The sequence below is a fragment of the Cydia fagiglandana genome, chromosome 22, assembly GCF_963556715.1.
Source record: "Cydia fagiglandana chromosome 22, ilCydFagi1.1, whole genome shotgun sequence".
Classification (NCBI taxonomy): Eukaryota; Metazoa; Arthropoda; class Insecta; order Lepidoptera; family Tortricidae; genus Cydia; species Cydia fagiglandana.
Genome location: NC_085953.1, coordinates 12,677,573 through 12,700,186, shown reverse-complemented (window position 1 = coordinate 12,700,186; position 22,614 = coordinate 12,677,573). Strand labels below are relative to the sequence as shown.

At 37.9% G+C, this 22,614-nt stretch overlaps 1 protein-coding gene across 1 annotated transcript in view; it reads left to right on the top strand.

Annotated features, from left to right (window-relative positions):
• Positions 1-16,681: 16,681 nt before the first annotated feature.
• LOC134675473 (uncharacterized) overlaps positions 16,682-22,614 on the top strand; it is a 43,892-nt gene continuing 37,959 nt past the window's right edge. Inside the window, exons 1-4 of the mRNA XM_063533742.1 lie at positions 16,682-16,757; positions 17,673-17,860; positions 21,109-21,272; positions 21,878-21,978. Of these exons, the coding sequence (XP_063389812.1) occupies positions 16,730-16,757; positions 17,673-17,860; positions 21,109-21,272; positions 21,878-21,978 (481 nt within the window). The 5' untranslated portion in view covers positions 16,682-16,729. The remainder of the gene's footprint in view (positions 16,758-17,672; positions 17,861-21,108; positions 21,273-21,877; positions 21,979-22,614) is intronic.

Genomic DNA, 22,614 nt, shown 5'->3' with positions numbered 1-22,614 from the left:
CATCTGCTAAAAACTTCCACCGGCCAATCCCATTGTATTGTTGTTGAAATTACAGGTTTGAGTTTGAAAAACATTATAACCCATCGGGGTTCGCGAACTCTTTGATAAACCACTTCACTCACATAAAAAAAGTCTGCGCGTCCGTCTGTTCTATAAAAAACGTAAACAACCGCAGCTATGCCACGCATTCCTGTTGCGAAATTTCTATTAACACTCCGACCCAGTTTTCGAAAGTGTCAGCTTTTTACGCAAGGTCGTGTCACGAAGACAAGTACTGGGGTAATGAGCGGGAAATTCTAGTTTTTCGCAATGACATTCATCTTTCTGAAGATTAACAAGGTTTGTTATTTTGGGTTCGTCTTGCGCTGTTTGACTGGGTGATGGATGGTTGAAGGATTTTTGACTATTAGGTACCTACTCGAGTCATGATATGTGGCTACTTTGTTACAAGCTTTTATTTAGTTTCACCTGACCGTTGTCTGTCTGTCTGTCTGTGTGTAATCAAATCTTGCAAGTCAAATTTTATCCACTTTCCGGCTTCCGATTGAGCTGAAATTTTGCATGCATGTATAAATCGGATGACAATGCTATATTATGGTACCATTGAGCTGATCTGATGATGGAGACAGGAGGTGGCCATAGGAATTCTGTGATATAACAACGCAACCTAATTGTGTTAGGGGTTTTTAGAATTGTCTCGATGAGTATTAGTTGTCTGTCGTGAGAAAAGTACAGTCAGCGATAAAAGCTCGTACCAAAAATGAAATTTTTGCCAATAACTTATTTTTGTGTTGCACTGAGGTTGCAAACAGGATACTGTTCCTAAGCCTTCGCAGTCGGTTTGTCTGTCTGCCCTTTTTTATGTTTTTCACAGAAAATATCTATGATAATAATCTAAATGTTTATACTAGAGATGCCCCGAATAGTGAATTTGGTCGAATACCGAATATTCGGCCCTTCTCTCGGCCGAATACCGAATATTCGGCATGACATGCGAACATTTTGAGTCACAATTATTATGAAAACTATTCGCCAACAAAGCACAACGTTTGTTAAGATATATTTTTATGTTGAACAGAATGAATGAATGTAGTTAAAGTCAATCAAATCAGACCCATGATAAAAATAAAATATTTTGTAATCAACAAATGCTTAAAAACGTGCCTTCGTATTTAACTATTTTCCAAGAATACATTTATTAAATATTAAATATGCCTAATTTTTGGTTATTTTTTTGTGTAATGTTTCTTTTTAAGTAGGTGCATCAGATATTTGGTATTCGGCCGAATAGTAGGCAACATTCGGCCGAATACCGAATATTCCGCAAAGTGGCCGAATAGGCCGAATACCGAATAGTTGCCGAATATTCGTGGCATCTCTAGTCTATACTAGATAAATTGCCTCTAGAAATATATGTAAATTTACGCAGTATGTTAGAGGTGCACGATTCCTCAAACATAAACTTAAAAGTATATTAATGTTAAGGGTACTCGTATGTTAGCATACCTAATACAGTGGAACCTGGATAATTGCAATCTCAAGGGACCGGCCAGTTTTTGTCAATTAACCAGGTTTTTCATTTAAGCAGGTCGTGTCAATTAACGAGGTTCAAAAAATCGTTGTGTCAATTATAGAGGTTTTCATTAATAGAGGTTGCGTTCTGACAAATTTCTTTTATGGAGGTGCAAATAACCATTTAAAGTCGATTTACACGCTTACGTTCTGGGTTTCTGGTCTATATATTGCTTCTGTCTATACTTGCACTTTTACACTACATTAATTACCACTTTATTTTCTTATCATTTCGGTTTATAAATTCCCTTGAATTGTAGAAGAAAGTTTTATCAAAATGTAAAAAGCATACTTTGTTTTTTATTGATCAAAACTATTTCACCTACTACAGGCTGTGATAGATACCCAATAATTAAATTGAATTCTGGATGGAGATATAAATAAAATGATCATTGCTATTAAAATATTGTTTCTGCTGTCTACAACTACATTATTTCAATTACAGAGGTAATAAGTAAGACTCGTTTCAATAATAGAGGTAAAAACAAGAGCAAAAATAACGGATTTTTTTAGAACAGTGTCAATTATAGAGGTCTTAAGTTGTGATGTGGTCAATTACAGAGGCAAAATTACGAAAAGCACTAAAATCTAGATTGCAATTATAGAGGCTCCAGAATTTCAATTATAGAGGCCTTTTGGTCTCAAGGGACCGGGACCGGACTTTTGGTTGCAATTATTGAGGTTTTCCATTTATCCAGGTGCCAATTAACCTGGTTTCACTGTACCTTAAAATCCCGGAAAACTCTAGAAGTGATTTTATTTTTTAACAAGCAGAAACGTCTGCGAAAGATGCTATTAAACTTAGAATAAATTTAAAAGTGGAAAAATTACTGTCTTGGGTGAGAGTTGAACTCCAGAGGCCGTGATTTCAAGTCTCACCCAAGACAGTATTTTTTCCACTTTTAAATTTATTCTAAACTCTGGAAGTAATTAATGCAACTGCACTGAGCATTATACGACTTTGCGGAAACAATCCCTGACATAATCGTGGGTGGGCATGACTCGCGTATGGTATCAGATTGCGGATTATGTTGTACCATAGTTCACACTGTTAACTGACAAATTGTAATTCTTATTCCAAAGACATAAGGTCCAGCAATGATCACCTTGATCAACTAAGTGTATTGGTGTTAGTACGGTTTCGTGGACAAAGTTGACTGAGCAATAATAGTCTTTATTACAAAGGGTGAAGGTCTAGCGATGGTCAAGTGCTGCTGGTTGTACATACTTGGCTACCTCATCAATGAATAATACACAGGTGTCAAACGCGTAACCTTTCGACATTTTGATTTGTTTGAATTTCTTCGCAGATGTACGAAACTTTTCTCAAATTATTTTCCTTCACAGATAAGTAATCAATCGGTAAATTGGACATACACTTTTTAAAACCAAAATTATCTCTCATGTGGACAAAAGGTATTTAATATAAAACTATAAGTAGGTAATATGTATAAAATAATGAGTAATGTCATATTACTAATATGTATAAAACAATAAGTAATATAAGATTATATCACATATATCAAAAGTTGGGGATCGAATCAGTAGGACAACAATAGTAATCTACTTTGTACAGAAATTATTTGGTTTATTAGAAAACACAATTCCCCCAATGAGGGCGCCACTGGACAGACGATGCCGTCATAACAAAATGAGATCTCTATATCTAGAACAATTAAAAGACTGTAGATACTTTTGAACGCGAATGGTACAGATTTATCTCTATTTGGAAATCTAGGGTGGCAGATATATTTGCCGCGTCGTTCCATCCGCTACTATTGATGCTAACTACCCAACAGTGACGTTTAGTTAGGTGAAGCCCTTATTAACCAGGAAACGGCAAACACACGTATTCGAGTATAGCATTGTGTATGACATAACCGGAGCTAAAATTAGCCAATCAGGGCGCCGGCGCATCGGTGCACGGTTACCGTGCGTAAGCGCAGGCGACTCTAAAGAACCGGTACCATGATGATGCTAAGAGTGGACAGATGTCTGACAGAGTGGGATAAAAAAACCGGGCAAGTGCGAGTCGGACTCGCGCACGAAGGGTTCCGTACCATAATGCAAAAAAAAACGGAAAAAAATGCAAAAAAAAACGGTCACCCATCCAAGTACTGACCACGCCCGACGTTGCTTAACTTTGGTCAAAAATCACGTTTGTTGTATGGGAGCCCCACTTAAATCTTTATTTTATTCTGTTTTTAGTATTTGTTGTTATAGCGGCAACAGAAATACATCATCTGTGAAATTTTCAACTGTCTAGCTATCACGGTTCGTGAGATACAGCCTGGTAACAGACAGACGGACGGACAGCGAAGTCTTAGTAATAGGGCGAGACCCTACCCGTACCCTTTGGGTACGGAACCCTAAAAATCGGCGCAGCGGTAACATCTTACTTTTTAACCGCTCAGAAGGGCTAAGATGGCCGGCTCTTTATCATTTGTCACCATGCCTGTCACGTTCTAACAAGTATGTAAGTGCGAAAGTGACGCATGGCATGACAGGTGATAAAAACGCGACTATGACACCGCTGCAGGTTCGCCATTGTTGTTCCACTAGGTTACTTACGATTAACGGTTACAAAAACAAATTCTGAGCGTAAATACTGAACCCACTTCCTTAGATATATTATTAACTAAATGCCTCTAGAGCATAGACCTAGTATTACATAGATGAGCTATACGCGTGCCTCCGTGAGGGACAAAACATACGCAAAGCGACAATATTAAAAACACGTTTTAACATTCCTGACAACATACCAAAAACAATCTACGTAATTCGGTCGGGTTATTTGTTGCCCACCATAAACCAGAGTACATTTTTGGTGGGGAACAAACAAAAAGTGAGACTGTGACAAGGACAAGCAATAATACCGCTTTCTCTTCTACTCCTACTGAAATTTCCATAAGTGCATCTCATTCGGTCGTTTGGCCCCTCCCCCGTGTCATCTCTATATTATTGTACCTCTATGCTCTAGAGTTGTGCCGTTCTCGAAAATGTTCTCCGTTTACTAATGGGAAATATTCTCCAGCGTGAACCTTCCCCATACAAACTCTCTAATTACCTCTAATATCAAGAGTGCAGAACTGCAAGTAGGACCATGGCCTTACTGCATATCTCAGAGTTCTCACCTAGGGCAAAGGTTATCTAGAAGAGATCGCTCTTTAGCGATAAGACCGCCTGTTCTCTGTCTCTATCTTTAAACAAATGTTTTTCTTTAAGCTGTATCTTTTACTGAGGTGTGCCAATAAATGTTGTGTCTATCTAGGGTAAAAAAACGCAAAATCGAGGACCAAGGTATACGAAATCCAGTTGCGAAAAATTCACACACTAAATGAGAAGGGGCCTTTACTCTTCTTCGTGGTCGTGACCTCATGTCTGAGGGACGTGACTCCTATGGGTTATTCTTCCTACCACTGCTCTCCAGGCCTCTCGATCTTCGGCCATCTACATTGTTGCCTGGAGCGAAGTCTGGGTAATATTTTGTACCACATCTGACCATGTACTGGGTGCACGCCCTCTACTCCTTCGTCCGTCGACACTCCCGGTAATAATGCACCTTTCTAGCGTGTCCGTGCCGTGTCTGACTGTGTGGCCTGTGGGGCCTTTACGCGTCTCTGCATTTGTTAGTCTATGATCCAGGTGTTGCCACTGCAAAATGCACTCCAATATTCGGGTATTGAACCGTTGAATTATGACATGCACTGGTATGCAGCATGTATTTCTGGCCGGGCCTAGTGCCAGCACACTCAGGTGCGAAGTGGACGTCAATTACTGGCTTTCCGGCAGTGTTTTGACTAAATTACTTGGCTGGAATTCTTTGATGTTAAAGTGTTTGCAATAGAATGGGAAGATCGCTTGGATGTCGGTTAGGTAGTACAGTAAAATTAAGAATGGATAGGTCTAGTCTACACATTGTATTGTAAGCAAATTCCATTCAAAAATTTCTCTTACCTATAGCTATACATTATTGACGAAAGTTATTAATAATAAAAGAGGTTTACAGTCTCAGACACAAGGCCTGTTCACTTCCTAAGAAAGTTATGTCCCCAAACAATTGCGCATGTGTGCGCCTGAAGCTTCTATGTGTGCGTTGGCCTCCGAGAAAAAGTTGCGAGTAATAAAAATAAAAACATTTTTCTACAGCAACATTGCTCCCAACTCTGATTTAAATTATCACGAATTTTATACATTATTAATCATAAAACGGGACTTAAAACGCTTAAAACTTAATTATACGCGATTCAGTTTTAAAATTGAATATTTGCTTCCAACTGTCTTTATCAATGTCCATAAAATATATGGAGGGTAGGTACGTCTACCCACCATAATAAAAAAATATATGTGACTCTGTCCAACTGCTGTGGTTAAAGTTCATAACGAAAATTTTATTTATTAAATCTTTAAATAATAAATACAACGTAGCGGTACTACCACTTAAGACTGTAAGTCTGTACCTACATGGATTACAGCAATGCACATAGAAAATGTGCTTAATGCGGAGCAACGGCTGTTGAAGCAGCCAGAGTGAAATTCACAGTTTTAGTGGGTTCAGAAGGAACCAAGTCATAATGCATCTGGAAAGCGTATTAATTAACCGTGAAGAAATGTATGAATACAAGTTGGAAATCTGTGTAAAATGCCGTGTGTAAAGTGTAGTGTATCTGTGTGTAAAGTGTAATAGGTAGGCATCCCTAATGTTATTTGTATTACACTGGAAACTTTGTGAATGCGCTTTATTAATGTCGATTTTTTTATTAAGTTGTCAGTGTTTAATTTTCAGTGTATATTTCTATATGTAAAACATATTTTTAATAAATAAAATTATACAATGTTATAAACATAATTATGCCTTTTATTTAAATCAATTGATAATACCAAAAACAAGGGGTAATATTTGCATTTTTCATATATTTCGTGATATGAAGACAACAAATATGTTTATCAACAGAATTACTACCTACCAATACCCGCCAGGCTAAACCGGTTGTCAACTTTAGTTCTTGGTACACAACGCGGCGCTACTAGTATAAACGTATAAACGTTTGGGGACATTTTTTTGTATGGAGTTATCGTTCTTCTCCTAGTGAGTATTATATTCTTTGCTCAGACACAAGTTGTGTCCCGAATTTGACAGCGAATTAGATGTTCTGGTTCTGTATCTCTGGTCGATAAATGTTTTGACAAGTCATTTACCACAAAAAACTTATCGGGCACATTTTTTTCTTAGAGTTTACACCAATCCCACAATTTTATAACCTCGTTTTAACTGCTTGCTTCAAGAGTAGACCTGATAGATCATCTTTGAATCAATTTGACATAAATCATTTAATTATTTAGTTATCAGCCTTGCTAATCTAGGTTTCAATAAACGCACGTCCCTGGCCTTCTTACTTTAAAAGCTTTATCACCGCTGTACCTGTATAATTGCTACTGCGGACTGACCCGCTGGGAACATACCATGCCACGTATTAAATATATTCCCATTGGTGACATCAGCGCATAGTGTCAACCAGCTTTGAACAACCAGGATAACATGACCTTGGGATCCGAAATAATGCATTATCATATCAGCCGAAAGAAGGCCAACGGACATGGCCTATGCATCAAGTATCTCCACAACGATCGGTCAAGCGCTGTCCCTATCCACCATTTCTCTGCGATCTTGACTCCATCCATAAGACCGTATGTACATCAACCAATACCTCGTGTTCTCTAAGCGTTTGGAATGAATACTTGTGCGATAAAATAATTAAGAGTTGACATAGCGGATTTAGTAATTAAGCTCTAATTGGACCTAGATCCGCCGCTAACCGTCAGAATAATTGGATTCAAAGAAAAATGGCCCCATTCCAGAATGATTTTACTTGAGGCTTCTGCCAAGATCAGATAATTTTTATCGTGGTGGCCGAGCGGTTCAAGTAGGTATATGACACTTTCATATCGAAGGAAGGGGCTTTGAATTTAGAGGGCCTATCGCGGAAAACGAAAAACTAAATTTTATTGTCTGCCTCTCTATCACTGAAAGAGGAAAAGGCAGATAAAGAAATTTCAATTTTCGTTTTTGCCGTCAGGGCTTCTGGGTCGTACCAATAGTTTTCAAAAGATATGTGCCTGGAATATCACCTAGCAGTTTTTGCGTAAAATCTAGTTTCTGCCCGAATTTCTGGAGTTAAGCTCAGCACAGGCTTCATGCTGCTGGAAAAAGAGCACCTCTTTTTGCTTTGCCACTTTAAATGCTGCGGACGCCTAGCCCCGGTCCCGGACTGTTCTAGCGTAAGGTATCCTTAATTCTAATCTAATCTCCATAATTAGGTATTAGTGCGATTTGGAATAAAACGCTAAAAGGTGTATGACTTATTTTGTCACTTGATACTTAAACAAGAAAAAGCTCCAAATAATCCGCCTGTAGCTATCATGTCAGAAAAGAGACATAAGCTTGTCTTCTATATCACTTTAATCACTTATCACCCGATAAAAATGGCTATCCCCTTTTAGAAGCCGAAGTCGTAAATCTATTAATTTACACAGTCCTAATTTGTCTTCATATGCGGGAAGCCTTATATTTAAAGTGTGTTTCAAAATATACTTTTTATTACGAGTAAAGATACAATAAAGAACTCACTATATCTTTGTCAAGATTGTACAATTTAAGTCGTTCTAAAAGCAAAAGCAAGAAAGAAATGTCTGTTGTAAAAATAAAAGTGATAGAAGTATTTAAAAAACACCAATGACGTGTTTTGCGATGAAACATCTATTCTTAATTAGATTATAACATGATATTTACACAAACCAACTTGCTGACATGAGTTGTGTTGGCTGAAATAGGGTCCGTTATAATTTCTATAAATATCCGTAATTTACTTTCTTAAAGTGAAATTAAAATTAAGCCACAAGTACTTCAGAGCTCGATCTACATTGGATTCAACATTGTTGTGATGGGGTACCGTTTTTCTGAGGGCATCCAGATCCATGTTTTAAGGATACAGTGTGACCTGGTGTTGAATAGAAAATTTCATGAGAAAACGATGACAGTCCATTTAAGATAAATAACTTTTTGCCTTAAAGTGCCATATTTACCTATACAAAGTACCACTCTTTTCAAAATTGACGAGTTCTTCTTCTACCTAGCGTTATCCTGACCTTTGCCAGGGTCCGCTTTCCTACTTTCTCTTCTCCGCCTTGCGCGATCCTGGACGTCCGTTCATGTGAACCCGTTTATGCTCGTATCTGCTTTCACGACATTGAGTCATCGCTGTTTTGGTCTGCCCTGGATCTGTAAAATTTTAAGAGCTAAAGAAGAAAAAGCACTTTACGAAAACTAGAAATGAACTATAATTTTTCCTGGACTCTTTAAGTGTAAAAGAAATTCCAGTAACCTTGAGAACACCTCTAATTTTCCAATCGTTCCCGAATTGCGTGGCGAAAACAAGACGACGCGAGTAGGTACGAATCCAGCGTGGATTCTTGGCACGAGACATCGCATCACAAACCTATATTCTCTCCAAAACAATAAGAACTCCTAGACTGATTTGCGTAATGCACTAAAGAGAAAATCTTTTATACAAATAAGTGCATGGATGGTAGGGTGGTTCACGTTTGTATGGGAAAAATTCAAACTCTAGCTGGAAGAAGCGGCACACTTTCATTTTGTCACACTTGTTCTGTTGACTAAATATGCCAAGTTTTATAATCTTATCTCAACTACAAGGGGGTGCTCAAACACTTTGAAATTTTTCAAAGTTGTATGAAATCCAATAAAATCAAGTTATTATTTTTTGAGTTTTATGTAAGTAGTAGTTTTCACATTATTTGAAAGTGTGATTTAAAAGTTATTTGGTGAAAAACCATTTTTATTTCTATTTTTTATGATTTTTTAGGTGAAATTCTAAAAATCTTACAGTTGAAAAATTATAAAAAATAGAAATAAAAATGTTTTTCTACTGAAAAACTTATAAAAAACATGTGTAAATAATGTGAAAACAGATACTTAAATTTTCTGAATAATAAATACTTGTTTTTTTTTGGTTTTCATACAACATACATAATTTTCAAAGTGGTTGAGCACCCCCCTGTAGTTGAGATAAAATTACAAAACTTGGTGTATTTTATCAGCATAATAAGTGTAACAAAATAAGGGGGTGTCCCGTCGGAAAATAAAAATAAAATGTTTTTTGAACCACCCTAATGACTGGTAACCATCAAAGAATTAGACCCTATTTTTTATCAAGCAGATACGTCTGCGAAAGATACCTACATTTTTTTTTACATTAACTCATAAAAGGAGATTTATACCGTTTCGGGCAAGACTCGAACTTACTATTACAACACCGGTCCGATCGCCCTTAACTAAGCTACCGAAGCTTACCAGAAGCGTGCGAATTACCATTCCTTCGACGGCAAATAAGACTTTATGTAATTTAAAATAGCGCTGGTTATCCTTTAGGATCTTTTCCTAATACCAAAAAGAATAGATAGTATAGAGGGGTCCTGTCATAGAAAATGTTGTAGTCACTGTAAATTTACTGCCATCTATCGACACAAGACTATAAACTCAAAATAAACACGTATAAAATTATCAAAAAAATTAATATATATGGATAAATAATTTTATTATTTTTATATCATTTTGACCCATGTTCATTCACTGATATCTATCTGTTAAAATTGTTAAATATGAAACGGTATCGTCATGCCATCTAGCCGAGCATAGACCAAAGTTGTGTGCGCCATCTATCCGAGAATGACTTTTTCTTGGTTTCCGAGGCACGATTTTTTCTTAGACTTTATTCATCTTATACGAAGTAACATATGTCTTTGCTAATACATAATTACATACTATGTCGATCCAACGTATAAATTTGGTATTCTGTGCACCGCAGCGAGTAAACATTGCAAATGTATTTCGAAATGTACACGGACTGCGAATGCGCTAATGTAAATACTTCCCATGTACGGGTTCGGACTGATAAACAACTTCGCAAGTTCTCATAATAATGAAGAACGGCTTTTGTTCAAAGATTCAGTCGAAGTGTTCAAATGTGTAATTTTATATACCACTTGTAGCAAACAGGCATACAGCTTGCCTGGTAATTAACAGTTAATTTAGCCTATGGACGCTTCCAAATCCTGGGCTAACACATGTGCGTTGCCAAGAGTCGGAAAAACGTGCTTATTTGAAAAAGTTCATTCAAACTGATTCACATCTTGAGAAAACCTGAATAGGAAATTCGTTATGGCTTCTCTACACGATGGGCCAGCGCCGGCCAGTCCAAGGGACGCAGCCATGCGATAGAATGAGATAGCAATATCACTTGCTCCCTCTAATTCATAAATGCGTCCCTTGGAGGGGCCGGAGCTGGCCCATCGTGTAGAGGAGCCATTACATAGCCGCGGTGCGAACGTGTGTCGTGGGTACTAAAGTTGTTTTCGGCCTGAAAGCAACGTATTTATAAATATTTTATGTGCATTCATTCGAGAAACGAGGATGAAATTGTCTTATTTTTGGAAAAACGCGGAACAATTGGCAAATGCACGAAGTACAGAAATACGTTGCAAATAATGTACTTCACATAAAAATATATGGTTTTTAACATAAATAACACAATTTTATGAGTTCGGGCGACTCACTTCTACTGTCCATAATAGTAATGCATGATTGCTTCTCCGTACAAATCCCGTTCCCGTACAAATGTCCAAATCTCCGTACAAATGTAGTTCCAATTTTCCTCCTTAAAATTACGTCTCTACCACCAGAGTAATATTTTTTTGTCAATCCTGGTTTGTATTTAAAATAATACTACATTTGATGACAATTACACATATAATCACTTTCTATAATGAGTCTTAGCGTATCGTAGAGAGTACAATAGTATAAGTAGTATAACATAAATCACGCTACAAATGTCGCCTGGCTGACGGGACAATATAACAACAGGAAAAAGTTGATTCCACATAATAAACTGGATATAATTAATGTGTATAAATGTTAAATCAGGGCAGTCTGCGTTCCGCAAAAACAAAGCCATGATCTTTGAATGTAGGTCGTTGACTGCCTCGTGTCCAACCGATCGAGTGACTCATCAAAATAACAATTATTGCGAGTCCACGTTTCTAATAGTACCTATTTGTGCCGTTTCCATCCAAAAGGGTACAGCATTAGAAAGAACTTCGCAGAAGTAAGCTTGTGGTCCCAAATGCGGCACTTTTAGCGGTAATAATTTGAAGTAAATTATATGTATTGACCATGCTACATTAGATAATTCAATAATTATTAACAATTAAACAGCCTGATAAAAACTGTACGCTTGCTTCTGTGGAGTTCTTTCTAATGCTAAAAATAACGAACTATAGTACCTATTGTCGTTTGTCAATAAGATGCTAGTTCCATAATGTTTCATATCATGAAGCGCTTCTCAAGGGTTGGCAACGCTTATGTGGCTCCTGTGATGTTGTTTAGTCCATGGGCGACGATGACCGCTTCCCATCAGGCGGCTCGTCTGCTCGTTTGCAGCCTAACACAAAAAAGTTGAAATGTAACGGTACATTTTATTTCTTGTTCTGTCTTAGCTGACTGTTGAAAGGAGGGTTATGTTTTTTGACATTCGATATCTAAATCATTGGCACTGTATGCCGAAATATGTAGTTACAGTGTTTGATGAGTGTCATTAGATTCATTTCAAGTAAATTTGAATTTTTTAAAATTTCCTTAATTGGACCCGTTGTTCCTTCATTCCAGCATTCACTCTCCTTTCAATGTCTGTATCATGCTTCCCTAATAGTGAACAAGGTTCCCAGATACACAAGACTCTTTCACTTGTTCCAGTCTTTCTTGACCAATCGAAACTTCACAGTTTGTCATATTTCCTTCCTTTTCAAATACCATTACATTCGTATTGCTTACATTTATCAAAGACATATGTACGAGGGACGTCTGAAAACTTATAAGCCTAAGGTATTTCGAGGTTGTATATGTGTTTATGATACTGGCCGCTAGAAAGGCCATTTAAAAATAAATTATTAAGAAAACAATATGTCAGATTTTTATTATTCTGTTTCGAGATATTCAACTAGAATAGAAACTACATAATGTGTGAATTACCAGCGAATATTACGAAAATTGAGCATCGTGCTGTAATTAAGTTCCTTACAAAAAGTGAAAAATCACCGCAGTGTATTTTTGAGGAAATGGCTATTATTTACGGTGCTTCTGGGCCTTCTTATGCCACAGTCAAAAAGTGGAGTCGCTTATTTAAACTCGGGCGGGAATCCATCGAAGACGACCCCCGCTCAGGGCGGCCAATATCGGTAGTGACCGAAGAAAACGTAGCCAAAGTCAAAAAGTTGGTATTGGAAGATAGAAGAATTAAGGTTTGGCAAATAGCTGAGGTCCTAGGTATAAGTAAAGAACGAGTCGGAGAAATTTTACACGAACATTTGCACATGAGTAAAGTTAGTGCTCGTTGGGTGCCGAAAATGCTTACTGCCTTCGATAAAGAACGTCGTGTTGAAACTTCCCAGGCGTTTTTAGACTTGTGCGAAGATAATATAGACGAAGTTTGTTCCCGAATAGTAACTGTCGATGAAACATGGATCAGACAGTATGACCCGGAGTGTAAGTCCGAATCAATGCAGTGGATTGAGAAGGGGGAACGGCCGCCGAAGAAATTTAAAGTGCAAAAGTCGGCCTCTAAGTTAATGGCTACGGTGTTTTGGGACTGTGATGGTATTCTTTTAATCGATTATTTAGAAAAGGGTTCCACAATAAATGCACTTTATTATGCAGATCTTGTAAGACAGGTACGACAAGCAATAGTTGAAAAAAGGAGAGGTAAACTAAGGAAAGGAATTTTGTTTTTGCAAGACAACGCACCCGTCCACACCGCTCATGTTGCGAGGCGTGCTTTGAAGGAAGTTGGCTTTGACGAAATCGACCACCCACCGTACAGCCCCGACCTAGCCCCTAGCGACTATTTTCTATTCAATAATTTGAAGAAAGAGTTGAGGGGAAAGCGATTTACTAGTGACGAAGAGATGAAGGCGGCCGTAGAGGAGCATTTTGAAGGGCAAAATAAAGAATATTTTTTTAATGGGCTAAAAGCACTATATAAAAAATGTAAAAAGTGCATTGATTTGGGAGGAGATTATATCGAAAAATAAACAGTGATTTACCTTTGAAAATTGTGTTTTTGTATCTTAGGCTTAGAAGTTTTCAGACGTCCCTCGTAACTTCGTATAAGATGAATAAAGTCTAAGAAAAAAAAGTGCCTCGGAAATCAAGATAAAGTCATACTCGGATAGATGGCGCACACACCTTTAGCCTATTCTCGGCTAGTTGGCGTGACGACACCGTTTCATATTTAACAATTTTAACACCTACTCGTAGATATCAGTGAAATAACATGGGTCAAATTGATATAAAAATAATAAAATATCATCAAATAATTTTATACGTATTTATTTTGAGTTATAGTCGTGTGTCGATAGATGGCAGTAAATTTACAGTGACTACAATATTTACTATGACAGGACCCCTCTATACTATCTATTATTTTTGCATTTATTTCCATTCCTTTCCTTTAAAAAGACCCATGCATTCCAGTAACCATCTCCTGCAATTCCAATACGCCTTTATTTAATTTCTCTTTGCCCGGAACCTGGACCGATGTAACGAAAGTTGGCCACCGGTTTAATGGAAGGAAAACATAGTGTCGTATTACTGCTTTAATCGGGACGAGTATATATAGAAATACTTTTTCGGTTTGCTCTTAATTGTTACGTCGAAAACAACAAGACGATGTAGGTAAAAAGTAACAAGTATTTTTTTGTAAAGTATAGGATAATGATAAGTCTTTTATTTAGATCTGTGGCGGGTACGGTTGCGCGCGCACTCGCGCATGCCTGTACCTCGCTCTATGACATCGTCTCGGCACGTCAATAAGAAATGTCGATCTATTTTGCTTAGCCGTTGAATTTAATATTGTAAATACTGTTGTGCATCATTTGAACGTATGAGTGCTGTGCTCTGAAATATAACATTTGGTGTTTACATCAAAGACTTTCATTTCGTCTGTTACGAAGATCATAACCGGGCACTGCATCTCCTACAGATCAGGGATTCTAGCTAGACGCCGACGCCGTTTAGCTAAACATGACAATCGTACATCAACAAACGCCCAATGAAAAAAAAAGTATTGGGATGACAGATAATATGCTTCGAAAAGGCATATGACTATTTCCATACGGTCAAAGAATTTAGTACTTTAATCCAGTTTGACACAATGTCACTTAAGTATATAGAGAAACATTTTATGCAGTGATAAATGATAATTGTCAGAACACTAATTAAAGATAGGTATTGCAGCTAATTTTAATTGGAGATCAGTATTTCCTTCGCATCTAAAGCAATTACTATCTTGTTTTATGAGTTCCTTTTTACTTTTAAATGGAGGATTTCGATAGCATTTAGACTTTTACGATCTGAGTTTAAATTTACTTACTATAAAAATCCGGATCGAAGGACCATTTTTACTTTAAAACTAAGATTTGATCTATTTAAAAAAAGTTTTAAGGCAAGGCCTTTAATTATTGTCTCCGCTAGTAGAAAAATGAATACTTATATTCCGAGTTTGATTCCGAGCTTAGGTTAGATAGAAGAATCCGTGAGACGGACGGACACTCCGAGACCACAGGGACAATACCGTCCTCGAACCGTCGGAGGTAATTTTAAAACTTAATCATACGCGGTTAAGTCTTATTTTCATAAATAATGTGTGAAAAATCGTGAAAGTTTGAATCACTCTTGTAGTGTTGTTCTAGGGAGGTCAAACAAGTTGTTTGTTTCAAAAAGTGAACATCGCCGTAAAAACCGAGTGTAAAACCTTAAGAAAATGATAAATCTCGACACAAATGGGAAAGCACCGAGGTATATTCGCGTAGGTGTAACTATATGTGAGTTATATATAACTTTACGAGCTATAACGCTAGGGCAGGCTATGTGGCACGCGTTAAACAAGACTGACTCAATCGCGGGAGATAGCTCAATTATCACAGTTTAATTAATTTGTGGCTCTGTGAGGAAATAGACATTTTCTATTGTTATATATCGGGAATATATTCTATATTTATATATTAGGGAAGGTAGGATATTGGAGGCAACGGCAGGCGTGGCCCACTCCGCGATTTCGTCGCTTTGCTGCAGGTAGCTAAAAGTCCATCCGTTCGACCCCAATTTTGGGGTTTGCCATAAGCCGCGCGTGGCGCTGTCGCCACCTAGCGGCTATATCTGTGCTGATCGTGACAGACGCGTTTTGTTAGAGAGTGAGTCTTCTGTGCTTAGTACTGTTATTTATTCTGTGGCAACGGGCAGACGAATTATTTGATGGTAAGTGACTACTGTTACCTATGGGCATCCGTAAACCAGAGGGGTTCAGTGCGTTACCGGCCTGGATGGGAGTACTTAAACCTAGTCACTCCTAACTAAACTAAACTAAAAGTAACCTAATATTTTAAGAACAAATTAAATTACTTTCCAAAACATAAATATAAAATGACCAAAGCCTCCAGTGTCCATACTGAAGGCTTTGGTCATTTTTCCCTTTGTACAGTCAGCAGCAGAAGTTGGTAAGCGGCCGAGGTGTTCAAAATTACCTTGACACTTTATTCTCTTAACAATAAAGTCGCGTCAAGATCATTTTTAACACCTCGTCAGTTTAGCAACTTCTGCTGCTGAGTGTATATGACGTTTATTTCAGTTTATAACCTTATATGGGGCGTTATCTATGAAAAGGGACCTTATTGTCGATGGCGCTTACGCCGCACAGCGTCGCGCGGCATTGTATATATATCGGAGCATCGTTAATAATGGCGTAAGCGTCATCGGCAATAAGGTCCCTTTTCGTAGATAACGTCACATATTATCACATAATTCTCTACTCTTTTCTATTATGTTGATGTAAAACTCAAAATCACCTTCTGACACACCTCATACCCACGTCAACGGCACACTCACTTCGCAAACCGAAATGAATCAATGTAAATAAATAACGTTTACTCATTTTTGTGTATAAAAGACGGTTCGTCTGTCTCTCCTAAACATTTTAGTTTTGACTCTGAGAGAGCATAGTTTGAGGAAGTGTAGTGTTAAAGATTTACAATGTTGTTGGTGTCACCGATTGCGTACGGTACTTATTGTGAACTTATTTATTTATTGGTATTAAATTTGTTAGTTCTTTTATTTAATAGCGTTGTCGCGATTTACATCAAAAATACATTAATATATTAAAAAATAAATACAAAATTAATACCTTGAAACCTTATGGGACTAAAACTAAAATACTATTAAATATAAAATACCTCCCCCAAATTGCTTCTGGCATAGACCAAAGAATGCTGGCGGCGTTACCTCTCTGCACCGCCAGGCTCAACCTCTGCGCAAAGAAGGAGCCCGCTCTGTGGTCCCCCGAGACACCTATCAGACGTTCGGACACCTTTTTAATAATTTTTTTGATGTCAGACGACCAAGGACCCATATTGTTAGTTAATAAAATCAGGTGTTTGCTGTCTGTGTTGCAGTTGCCATATTTTAATATAAGGAATGCATATGTTATTTTGGTCGAAACTACCTCTAGTCCGTCATCTATCAGAAACCCTAGTGTAAATTTAATTCGATAGCGTGATGAGCGTTCGCGTTTGCGTTGTCTATTTTTCTGTGGGATTCTGACCAGCGCTCCAACCGGGACGATTTGGAAACTCAAAATCCCATACAAAATGACACCTAACGCAAACCCGTACGTCTCGTCACGCAGAATGAAATTTACACTAGGGGTACTGACTCAATATCTGACTAAATCTAGATAATAGAAACTCAATATCTGACAGTTTGAAGCTAAACATAGCTTCAAACTGTCAGATTTTAAATAATATTTGTATCGTCGTCCAACTATAAAAAGGCAACAAAGGCGTATTCAAGTCTTGCTATTTAGTTAAACTTCCATTTGTATTTGGCCTTCGTATCAAAATTTATAGAACAGGAAGAATAACAGTATATTTTTTTATACAACTTTACAAGTTGCTTATGAAGTGTAATTAATTTCCAGAGCACAAGATGGCAATGGCTACAGCAACGCACAACTCCGTCGCTTCGACGATGGAGGCCTCTCAGTCCCTCATCCAGACGGAGTCGAGGGTCCAGAGGAACTACCAGGAGGTCCAGGTGTCGGAACAGCGGCAGGTCAAGAAGAAGAAGTCCATGAGGAGGCATAAGGATGAAGGGACCATTTCTGTGGTGAGTACCTCTTGTCTGTTGACTTGTAAGCCTTCCATACACGGTAGAGTCCTCTCATTCAGACGAAATCTAGGGTCCAAGGCAGCTATAAAGGAGTCTTGGACCTTCATCCAGGAGCTCAGGGTCCAAGCAGCTATAAAGGAGTCCAGGTGTTGGAACAGCGGCAGTTCAAGAAGAAGAAGTCCATGAGGAGGATCCCATGGAGGTCCATCCTTATGGATGAGGGGAATATTTCTGTGGTGAGGTGCTTTGATTTATGACCTGTAGGAGTCCAGTCCAGGAGTTACTAGGAATAGGAGCAGCGACAGGTCATCAACTCATCAGTATAAAGTACATATAAGTACGAGTAAATATTGTAAATTGTATGCTGTTTTCTTTGGTTGACTGGTACTTATTTAAAAAAATGGTATCTTAAGTTAAGATTAAGCCCGATATTTCTACATTTATGAGACAATGACATCTGTCAGCGCACCCATCGAGTTTGAAAAAATACTATAATACGGTGAGCGTTCATTTTGAGTGATGGCACACTCCGCCGCCTTATCTCCATATCAGCAATTTCACATGTCCAATTACAGAGTGAGGAGGTAACGCAGCAGACCGTAGCATTCCTCTCGCGCACGCGAGTATCAACAACACTAATTAGTCGATTGTGACGATTTGATTCATATTTATGGTGTACGGAATACCATCCCAACTTCTACCAGACAACGGCATATTTGACAAGTTTTAATAATGGTATCAGTAGATCAGGTTTGTTTTTAGGTGGATTTTGTGGACAACGTTTTTGAAAAGTAAATTATTTCAGAATAAGAGTCTCATGCAATTTTATTAAATACTATCCCACCAAAAACATAAATGTAAAAAAGGAGAGCCAAGTTCAATACAAAAATTATGCTTGGCTGTGGGGCTCGCCGCAAAAAGAATGGAGATCTAAATGACTGCCACTGCCAAGTTCTATGCAAAATCCAAATATGTATTTATAGGAACAAAATAACATTATAAACAAGTATTAAACTCTATTTCTTTGCTTTATTGGATACCTATAACAATTGCTGTTATTTAAAAAAATGTGAGATCTTAAAGTAGGTTAGATTTGACTTGGCCAGTTTTCATTATATCAATCATTTTATATATATTGTAATTCTGATAAAACCTGGCCAAGCCAAATCTAACCTACTCTAAGATCTCACATTTTTTTAAATAACAGCAATTGTTATAGGTATCCAATAAAGCAAAGAAATAGAGTTTAATACTTGTTTATAATGTTATTTTGTTCCTATAAATACATATTTGGATTTTGCATAGAACTTGGCAGTGGCAGTCATTTAGATCTCCATTCTTTTTGCGGCGAGCCCCACAGCCAAGCATAATTTTTGTATTGAACTTGGCTCTCCTTTTTTACATTTATGTTTTTGGTGGGATATCAATACTTTTTGTAAAGAAAACTAGGCAGGTATTGAGATTTAATGTTTTTTCTTGTGTTTCCGCTGTATGGTTTTTACTTCTGTTCTTTGTATAATTATGTGGTACCGCGCGCCGCCGACGACACACCGTTGGCCGGTTGTTTAGAGCGTATTAAAAGTTTTTTGTATGGGGCACCACTTATTTTTTGACTAAACTTTATTTTAATATAGCAAATATAATAATACATATATTGGGGTAGTTTCAAATATCTGCTTGTAACGGTTCCAACGCTACAATAAAAAAATATTTTTTTGTATGGGGACCCCCCCTATTTTTTAACTTTTTTTTGATTTTTAGGTTTTTTCCTACGCTTACACACAATAACCGAGCTGGATTCCAAATTTCATCCTTCTAGGTCATCTGGAAGTAGGTTAGGTTTAGGTACTTATATCAGTCCCAATAAAAAATGGATTTTTGTATGGGGACCCCCCCTATTTTTAAACTTTATTTTATTTTTAGATTTTTTCCTACGGTTACACACAATAACCGAGCTGGATTCCAAATTTCATCCTTCTAGGTCATCTGGAAGTAGGTTAGGTTTAGGTACTTATATGTCAGTCCCAATAAAAAGTGGTTTTTTTGTATGGGGACCCCCCCTAATTTTTAACTTCATTTTATTTTTAGATTTTTTCCTACGGTTACACACAATAACCAAGCTGGATTCCAAATTTCATCCTTCTAGGTCATCTGGAAGTAGGTTAGGTTTAGGTACTTATATCAGTCCCAATAAAAAATGGATTTTTGTATGGGGACCCCCCCTATTTTTAAACTTTATTTTATTTTTAGATTTTTTCCTACGGTTACACACAATAACCGAGCTGGATTCCAAATTTCATCCTTCTAGGTCATCTGGAAGTAGGTTAGGTTTAGGTACTTATATGTCAGTCCCAATAAAAAGTGGATTTTTTGTATGGGGACCCCCCCTAATTTTTAACTTTATTTTATTTTTAGATTTTTTCCTACGGTTACACACAATAACCAAGCTGGATTCCAAATTTCATCCTTCTAGGTCATCTGGAAGTAGGTTAGGTTTAGGTACTATAAGTCATAAGTCAGTCTTAAAATTTACGACTTTTTGACCTTCATACCTTTATAACCGTTTGAGCTAGCTTCATGAAATTTGGGCTTCTAGATATCCTTATGGATATAATTAAACACACGTAGTTTTATGTGTATACGTCAAAGATGTTTTGAGTTATAGAAGGGTCAAAAGTGGCACCAAGTGGTTCGTGTAATATTACACTCGGCGCTGGCTAGCCAGTTCCTTTGCTTGAACTTGGCTTGACACGCTGCCGCGTGTCTAGATACGATCAGAATAAACTAGATTAAACATTACTATTATGGTTCCCATTACTGGGTCATTTTATCTTCATGTATGTGTAAATTTTATTGCAATAAACAAAATTGTTGTGTGGAACTAGATGAACTAATTTTCATCGTGGCTAGTACTTTTTTCTACACGATTTTATTTTACCTACTTACTCCGTTGGCTCAGCGACCCAAATTGAGACTTGGCCTCCGACACAAGACAGCGCCACTTTTCTCTGTCCTGTGCGACCTCTCGCCAATTGTTAACTCGAAGTTCGCGCAGATCCGCCTCCACATTGTCGCACCAGCGATATCTGGGGCGTCCGGTAGGACGTCTTCCTGCTGGACGGCCCAGGTATACTCTTTTCACGTTCCGATCTTCATCCATTCTCTCAATCGATTCTTTTCTTAATCGATTTTATCTGCGAAATCTAGATCCGAGATGTCATAATAACTGTCATATCTCTTTCCAGTCAAGGAGCTCATCGAAGCTCCACAAGAAGATGCAGGCCGCCGACGAGAACCCCCAATGCGCTGCCTGCTCGCGCCCCGTCTACGCCATGGAACGCATCAAAGCGGAAAAACGTGCGTGGCATAAGGAGTGCTTCCGCTGTACGCAGTGCAACAAGCAGCTCACGTAAGTATTTTACTGTTCCTTTAAGAAATACAAAACCGATAGTCGGCCGTTACCCAACAGTCGGCCACTTTAATTGGCAAGAAATATACTATTTTTATACCCCTAAGGGCCATTCCACTAACCTTGCACCATTCCACTAACCCGGGGTTAACCGGTAAAACCTGGAGTGGTATGGAACCATGGTATGGTTCCCAGTACAATTTGACACGGTTTAACCGCTTAACCCTGGGTAGTGGAATGGTGAGTGGGCCTTATTAGATTAGTCACTACTTTATGATGGCTTATCTTGACTAGAAGAACTGCTTGTTACTGCCAACGAGCAAATAAAAAACATCTTCTCTCAGCTTAGGGGAAATGATTTGATACTGAGGTGAATTGATATAATTATTGTCTCATCTTAGGGGAAATGATTTGATACTGAGGTGAATTGATATAATTATTGTCTCATCTTAGGGGAAATGATTTGATACTGAGGTGAATTGATATAATTATCGTCTCATCTTAGGGGAAATGATTTGATACTGAGGTGAATTGATATAACTATTGTCTCATCTTAGGGGAAATGATTTGATACTGAGGTGAATTGATACAATTATTGTTAACAGTGTGGAGACATACCAGAGCGACCACACTACTCTCTACTGCAAGCCACACTTCAAACAGCTGTTCGAACCCAAACCCGTCGACGGAGACGACCAAACAGACGGTAAGATCATTCATTGTATGTATATGGTTCGAAAATACTATAGGGAGCGCGCATGAACAGACCGACAGCCAAGGAAAATAGATAGTATAGAGGGGTCCTGTCATAGTAAATTTTGTGGTCACTGTAAATTTACTGCCATCTATGTATAAAATTATCAAAAAATTTATATATATGGATAAATGATTTAGTTATTTTTATATTGTTTTGACCCATGCTCATTCACTGATATCTATGTGTTAAAATTGTGAAATATGAAACGGTGTCGTCACACCATCTAGCCGAGAATAGGCCAAAGGTGTGTGCGCCATCTATGCGAGAATGACTATTTCTTGATTTCCGAGGCACGTTTTTTCCTTAGACTTTATTTATCTTATACGAAGTTACGTATGTCTTTGCCGACAGCAAAGAAACCCCCTATTCATTGGCGCGAAGCATTATGTCAAGTTTCCATTTCTAGTAGATTTAAGCCACTAGATGGCAGGCCCTACTATGTGAAATAGAGCTAGCGTGAAGTGTAGAGGGCAGCACCTGCTTAGAGGCGTGAATTGTTTTCGCTTTCCATTCTGGTCACGAGATGGCAGACCCTGGTCTCTATCGTACCTTGAAAACAGGCGCCATAGAGACACAAAAATTGAG